Here is an 8,181-nt window from a genome sequence, read left to right as displayed (position 1 = left end):
CTCTGTCCTCTTCTTTCCCTACCTTCATGGAAGACATTAACTCAATAATTCATGCATGCCCCTATTTGTTTGCCTTGTGTCTGGATTTGTGAGTGCACAAGCTTGAGAAGAACAAAGGCAGAACATGAACTTCTGTGTTTATAACCCTGATGATCTGATTTCAATCCCCAGACCCACATGGTGGAGGGAGACTGCACGATGTATCTGCCCTCCACATGCCATAGCCCATACATATATACATGCATGTACATGAGTATACACACACACACACACACACAATTTAAATTTTAGAAAATTTAAATTCAACAAAGCAGTCAAGAAGAGGACAAAGTGCCTTTTGTGTTCCTGGTAACTGCACTTTCTACACCCAGTTAACGTTTAATTATTCTAGAACCCACAGTGATGAGATGTCTTCCTGATTGTAGGCTAACAGCCAATACACTCAGCCAAAGGGCCTGCTGTCTTTTTCTTCTCTTTACTCCACTTTATTACTTCCTCTTTTGGCTCGGTTCTGTAAGAGCCATGGAATGATAAATTCACATTTACTGTAACTCCAACTATCACCGCACACCTTGACTGCAACCTAGTCCAGACAGTAATTGGGGTACCCTCTCGCTCAGAGCCCCCTCTCCCAAACCGTAGTGTGTTTCCAGCCCCTCCCCCGCACCACAGTTCTTACAGCACTCCGCCTCGCTCAAGAAAGAAGACACAAGCCGATGACCCGAGTTCCATCCCTGGAGCCCAAGGTAGAAGGACAGAAGCAACTCCCTGAAGTTGTCTCCTGACCTCCACACATGTGCACACGCACACAGTGAAATAAATTACGTGGAATTTTTAGGAAGGAAGATACAAAGACCCAGACATTTCTACACCTGCCCTTTATTGAACTCTATAGCAGGCTGGCTCTGGGTGCTTCACAACTTCTCAAACATCTCCCATAAGGGTTTAGGAAGGTGCCGTCATTCTGTGAAGGTCCAGAGCCTATCCAGACCTAGAGCCCCAAGTGGTTCTTCCAAAGCCAAAGGAAACAGGCAGGCAGGGAAGGCATGGTGCTCCAGCGAAGGGGACGCTTCAGTCCCCCAGTGTCTCCTGAGGGTACACAGAGTCCCGAGGAGGAATACTCGGGGACTGGAAACATTGGGGGATTCCTAGGCCAAACAGCTCACATCTAGATGGCAACTTTGAGGAGGCGTTTGATGTCAGGCTCGATGTTGATGGTTTGGAAGGTGCGGCTGTAGCGGCGGAATGGCTCCCCCTCTGGCCCTATGAGGAACTTCTCAAAGTTCCAGGCCACATCTGAGCGGCGCACCGGACTCCACATGATGAGCTTGGGATCGGTCATGAGGGAGAACGGGTCATCATAAGGGTAGGGCAGCTTGTCTTTCAGGTAGGCAAAGACAGGATGCTGGTTCTGCCCGTTGACATCACACTTTTGGGTAAGGCTGAAAGTGGGCTGGTACCCACCCCCAGGGCGGACATACTTGAGGCTGTTCAGGATCTCCTCGTTCTGACAGTTCTCCTGGAGAAGACAAAGAGCAGGAAAAATTAAGAGAAAACCAGGGATTCTCCAGCGCAAGTCTTTCCTTCTCCGACTCTTCCTCCCTAAGGTCACTCTTTGCTTTGTGTGTGCAAGCATGTGTTGCATGTGTGTGTGTGTTTCTTCTCCATTTGCCTTGCCTTACTCTCCCCCAGCTATTGTGTTGTTGATTTTTTTATCTTTCACATCTATTTTATAGTGGTGTGTGTGTGTGTGCGTGTGTATGTGTGTGTGTGTGTACACGTACATGTCATGAGCGCTGTGTTGCATAAGTAGAGGTCGGAGAACAGCCTGCATAATTTGGTTCTCTCCTTCCACACGTGGGTCTGAGGATTGAATCCAGGTCATCAGGGTTGGTGGCAAGTCCCTGTACCCATTGAGCCCCCTCACCAGCCATGGCCGTTGTTTGGTGGTATGCTAGGCTACGTCCAAAACTGCAGGGGACAGAGAGTACCACATAATTTTTTTTGAACTTTTTTTTTAAAGATTTTATTTATTATGTATACAGTCTTCTGCCTGCATGCCAGCAGAGTGCACCAGATCTCATTCAAGGTGGTTGTGAGCCACCATGTGGTTGCCAGGAATTGAACTCAGGACCTCTGGAAGAACAGTCAGTGCTCTTAACCACTGAGCCATCTCTCTGGCCCCGAGTTCCACGTAATTTAAGGAGAGAACCTACTCTCACAAATTGTCCTCTACCCTCTACATGTGCACTGTGGCGTGTATACTATGGCGCATGCACACCCCTGCACACACATATAAATAAATAAATAAATAAATAAATAAATAAATCCATGTAATTGAAGATTTATCACTTTTGAACAGTTGCTTCTGAAGCTAATCCACCCTGAGCAGTTAACAGTGTGTTTGGCCCTGCAGGGAAAAGAAGGAAGAGAGGCTCAATTTATGCAAAGAACCTGCCTTTCTACCTGTGTACCCACAAATGTGCACACACACACACACACACACACACTTCCTGCCACCATTTTTTCCTTTCCTCTGCCCTGGTTCTGCTCCCTTCTGCTCTTCTGCTTCTGTGTGTGATGACTGCATCCTTTGCCTGTGCCTATGCAGCTCATGAGTCAAGGGTGAAAGTAAGACCCAGGTGAGTGACAGCTATACCTTCCAACTTTCCTCCTTCCTTGTCCTAGATCTAAAATGCAAACAGGAGGACATTTCGATGAAGAAAAACCCCATCCAAGGGAGTTTCGTTGTAGGCGCCACTAAGGCAAAGAAAGTTAGTGACAACGGTGAATGCGCTCTAATGGAACCACTTAGTGACCAAAGGATAGAAGGTGACTGCTCTAGAATGGGGTTGGGGAGGTTGTTAAGCAGTTAAGTGCTTACGAGAAAGACTGAGTATGTAATTACTCCTTTTATCTCTAAACTGCTGTCCAAAGGACCCTTGAACCTCCTCTTCATTCTCTGTACTCAGCTATGAATGCTTTAGCTCAGAACCTGTTTTCCTTCCCCACTACCACCTGTGTCCCACCCCATTCCAAATACCAGGAAGAACCTTTATATTTCACCCTCCTCTCCCGGCTAAGAGCCAGCTAGCTTCCTCTGCAAGTGCCTGCCTCTGGCCTATTAGCACTACTAACACAGTCCAGGCCATCCTGCCATCTCTGAGGCCCAGCAGCTAGCCAGCTACAAGGGAGATGTAAGGTCAGAGGCACCTCTAGGGAGGTGATGGGCATCCTTCAAGAGCAACAGTGCCATTAAAGTGTAGAGCTATGGCTGCAGGAACTAAGGACTCCCAAGAAATCAGCTTAATCCCAGTTGTTTGTTTGTCTGAGACAAATTCTCCAGGGCAAGCTGGCCTCAAACTAACTGCAGTCAGAGGTTCACCTTTAATTTCTCATTTCCCTGCCTCAGTTTCCCAAGTGTTGGGATTATAGGCCAGCCTTCACAGCCGGTTTATGCAATGCTGGGGATCAAACCCACTGTGAATGCTAGGCAAGTACTCTACCAACTGAGCTGTATTAGCAGGCTGATTTTTGAGATGAGGTCTCGCTGTGTAGCCCAGTTTAACCTCAAACCCGCATCAATCCTGTGCCTCCACCTTCCACGGCCATCCTAGGGTTACAGGAATGCTCTGCCATGCCAGCTTAGTCTGATTCTTAATCTTCTATTTTCTCCACTTATTCATTCAACAAATAATTAATGAATCATTTTGCTGGTACCCAGCAAAGAAACAATGGAGGGACCTGGTAGCAACCTTCATAGGATATTCTGGAAAGACAGTAAAACAAACAAAAAAGTTACACCCTCAATATTTAATCTCAGAGCATATCTACTTCCCTATGGTATTTCACACTCAGCTAGACCTAGATGAAGCATGCCCTTCAATCCCAGATTTTCCAACACACATTCACCCCTGTCTGTATTTCCCTCAAGCTCCATCAGTCAACTCCTTGGGAAGAACCCCAGGGTCTCCTCACCTGATGTCCAAATTGGTTGCAAGGGAAGCCGAGAACCACCAGGCGCCTGGGAAAGCGACACTGCAACTCATTGAGCTGGTTGAAGTCTCTGGTAGTTGTTCCTCAGAGTGATGCGACATTCTCAATCAGCACCGCCCTGCCTCGAAACGTGTTAAAATCTATCTTCTCCCCATCCAGGCTGATGGCACTGAGATCATAGAACGACTTGGCGATGTAAGCCATGGTGAAGCGCAGTGAGCCCTGCCCAGGTGTGTGAGCCCACTTAAGTGGTTGAATGGGTGGGGAGGAGGGCGGAGCCAGGAAAGACAAGAAAGGATTTCACCAGGTGCCCTTGAGCATTTCTAGGATGATTTAGTAACACGGGCACCCACCTGCACTCTGTTTGAACAAGGCCTGGCTCTGCCTATTTACAGTCTCTGAACAAAGCCGCCTTCTGTCCCACCCAACTGGCAGCCTGGAAAGGGCCAATTTGATATCTATGAGCGGATGTGAATAATTCACTCCTTGCTGGAAACCAGAGCCTTAAAGGTCAAATGGGGAGGAAAAAAGGGAGGGAGCATGTAAGATTGACTCCTATTTGCCCCAGCAAGTTGTTTTTACCTGGCACAGACCTTTGTAAAATGCATTTATTTCAGAAGATATGCCCATAAAATCTCACCAACATGAATGGTCAAGTGTGAGCTGAATAACTACAATACCAGTGGACATACCAAAGTTGGTGCAGGAAGAACCCACGAGGCCTTAGCCCTATACAAAGAACTACGGGCAACTAAGGAAAGCTGGGAGAAGAGGTGGTTTTCCCCAAGGAAGAGAATACCAGTTGATTCTCCATCAACAAATGGTCAGCCCTGAAATAATATATACAAATTATATTACACAGACTGAGCAGATTATATATCTTTAGGAATATTTATGCATATATGCATGTAATAACAATTAATCTAAAAAGAGGCCAAGAATTTGAAAGAGTGGGGAGCGTGTGAGATGGTTATGAGAGGGAAAAGGGAAGGGGGAATTATTGTAATTATATTACAGTCTCAAAAATAAATGTAAATTTAAAAACTTAAAAACATTTATTGAGCATCAGTCTCTGAAGTGTCTGAATTGGGGCTGATGTCCACCTGACTCAGGTGACAACTACTTTTTATGTCCTGGCTGTCCTGGAACTAGCTTTGTAGACCAGGCTGACCTCAAACTCACAAAGATCTGCTTGCCTCTGCCTCCCGAGTGCTGGGGTTAAAGGCATACGCCACCACCACCCAGCCTCCAGAAGGTATTTTCATAGATACATATCCGTTGGGAGCTGTCTCCTAGAACAGAGTCAGCAGAGCTGGAGCAACTAGTTTTCAGAATTTGGTTTGCTGAGAGGCAAAGAAACTACTTGCCAGGAGTTCTCATCAATTCTGCCTCATAGCTTGTTCTACATGTGCTTAAGAGTGTGGGAATCACAGTCTCAGCTGACAGCCCCCTAAAAAAAAGTTTCCATTAGCCAAATGGGAATAGAGTCTTGTGATACCAGGGATGGTGGCAAGATGTTAGGTCTTCTGCTGGGACTGCACGAAGTCCTTGGATATAGCTAGTAAATGTCCTTACAGAGCTATGGAGTCAGAGGGACTTGGCTATGATGTAAATAAGAACTTAATATTAACTTTCCAGGTTTCTCTACCATCTAGAGCTTCCTCCAGCAGCCTGGGTTTCCAAAGAGGGAGATGCCTTTTGTTTGCTGTTCCTTTGAAGGCCCTCTTCAAGCATGCCATGAGTCCCGAGTGAGGAATAGGTTCGTTCTTCATTTTCTCCAAGAAAATCTAGGGCCCTCACTGGTCTGCTGGATGTTCACTTCTCACAGTAGAGTAAAACTGGTGAGATATCCCTAAAATACTATCTCCAGGTGTACACACTGCCTCCACTTTCCAGGAACTTTTAACTTTGGGCACACACTGACAAAGAGTCTCCCCTATGGCTTTCGGCAGCAGAACAATTGTTCTAAGTCTTAGTAAGCAGAAAAGCCTAGGTGGGTGGTTCTCGGTTCTGACCGCAAGAGAATTGCTTATAGAAATTTTTCTAGATAGATATTCCAAAGCTTTTCCATTTAGACTCTAGACTCTGGAGAGTGCACGGCACTGGTGTTTAGTCATAACTGTTGTTCTCTTGGACCCTTGTTCAAGTCTTTAAAGCTTGCCAAGAACCTGTCTCCTTCTTATCTGTTGAACTCATGAAGGTAACCACTCCCTCCTACAGTGACTTGTTCAGGAGTACAGCAAGTGCTCTCTGGAGTGAGTGGGGATTCAGGATTACCACTGCCCTGCTGTTTTACTCCTGCCTTCCTCCTCCTACCCATACTCCATCATCTATCTCCATGTCCCCAACACCTCCTCTTCCTAGGTTCCAATCTGTTTCTGCTCCATGGGGTATCCAATGACAAATCTGAAACATTAACATTATCTAACCCTTCCTAATGCCTTCAGGAAGGACCTTCCTGATTCATCAACAACAGACGGCCACCATTTGGGCTTTAAAGACCCCCTTGATGTTCAGCCTCCTCCAAGTCTGAACCCTGCTTTTGTAAGCTCACAGCGGGGCAGTGGGAGTCTTGCTTTGGGCTCTTTTTCAAGTGTCACTAGGGAAGATAGACCAAGCTCACCATTTCCATTGTCATTCTACTGTGGCTTTAAGATTCTAGGGCCTCTTCTATATCTTTCACTGTGCCTCCATGTCACTACCAAGGTCCTAACACCTTCTCTTGGAGATTCATACAGGCACAGACACCTGTGGTTTGAAATATTCTTTATTTTGTAAACATTTGTGTTTAAAATAGATGAATCCTGCTCACAATTCATATAATGGACCCAAGACACAGTACACAAAGTTCACCCATCACACAGGGAGATAGTGGGGCTCAGGTGGTGGACCAGGGTGAGTTGATCTCCAGCAATGAGCAGACAGGCCAGGAAAGCCTGCTGAACAGTCAAGGCCAATGACACAGCCCAAGCCACCTCCTAGACCAGCAGTTAGGGTGAGGCAAACTCCAGAATGGAGTGAGCACAGGTGTACACCAAAATCTCAGCCATCCTTCTGCTGCCAGAGCTGTGACCACGACACGGAGTCCACAGAATCCAGACCCCATGTTTTCCCTCCCAGAATCCTTAGGGTACTTTCTTGAGGGGCTGGGAGAACAGGCCAGTGACACTTGCCACAGGTTAGAACCACTGCCCTGGGTAAAGTCTCTCAGATCCCTGGCTGAAGTAGGTCTGTTCATCTGCTGTGTGATGCTACCTAAATCTTGCTACCCAGGAGTCAGTCCCAAGGAAGCCACCTCAGTCATGGTCCAATCTTAGAGCCGTGCTCTACCTTTCTCAGTGAACAACACACTAGCCCTGCTCTTGTTTTCCTCCACCAGAAAGCCTGAGCTGCTCTCTCCTGGTGCCTGTTTCCTGGTTTTCTAAGTCAGGAAGAAATTTCTGGTGATTCCATCCCCATCACCCTGTTTTGGAGGACTAAAAGGGTATAAGGCTCTTTGTCTTCACATCTGTGCCCTGGATCTGAAAGGTCCTTGGTTGGCGAATGCTCAGTCAGGGCCCAGTTTTTTCTTGGCTTTGGCTCCAGCCCCAGTCAGGCAGTGCATCTTGGGACTATTCTCTTACCTGAGCTCCTCCCACCTTGGGAATGTAAGGATGACCCCTAGCATGGGTTTTTTTCCTTCTTGTAGGGGCCTCCTTCAAACTACCCTTGGACCACAGGGTTAAAGAAACTTCCTGAGCATAGACCTCTGGAGGAGGGTGTCCTTTTCCCTCCCTTGGTAGTTACTCGACAATGCCACAAGCCTACTTATGAGTAATGGGGCAAGAGGAGGGAGTCTTGGAAGCAGACTGGCACCAAGTACTTCTGCCCACGGCTGCCCTCTCTCCCATGTTTTAAGTAAGGCCTGCTGCCCACAGACTCTGGGATCAGGAAAACCTTAACTTCTGAAGGCCTGGCTCAGTGAAAGAATAGTGACATGGTTACGTCACTTCTCATCTTTGCCAGGGAGTCTGGGTAAATGTTCTTACACAAGAGGCCTGCTGCCATCACAGCAATCAGTTTTGTGAAGTGCCCTCTGCCCTTTTTGTAACCCTACCATCTAGGAGCGAGCCCTTCACAACTGCTTTTGCCCTTTTTTAGAGCTTATAGTTGACTACACAGTGTCTGGCCCCAGGACTCCCTGTC

At 47.0% G+C, this 8,181-nt stretch overlaps 1 protein-coding gene across 1 annotated transcript; it reads right to left on the bottom strand.

The window, feature by feature from the left end:
- Window positions 1–861: 861 nt before the first annotated feature.
- Window positions 862–4,371, bottom strand: Gpx2 (glutathione peroxidase 2). Its single transcript, NM_001256806.1, is given in 2 exon segments — window positions 862–1,519; window positions 3,979–4,371. Coding segments are annotated over 2 exon segments (573 nt in total). The 5' UTR covers window positions 4,201–4,371; the 3' UTR covers window positions 862–1,168.
- Between the last annotated feature and the right edge of the window lie 3,810 nt (window positions 4,372–8,181).

The sequence above is a fragment of the Cricetulus griseus genome, chromosome 5, assembly GCF_003668045.3.
Source record: "Cricetulus griseus strain 17A/GY chromosome 5, alternate assembly CriGri-PICRH-1.0, whole genome shotgun sequence".
Classification (NCBI taxonomy): domain Eukaryota; kingdom Metazoa; phylum Chordata; class Mammalia; order Rodentia; family Cricetidae; genus Cricetulus; species Cricetulus griseus.
This window is presented reverse-complemented; position numbering and strand designations above follow the sequence as displayed.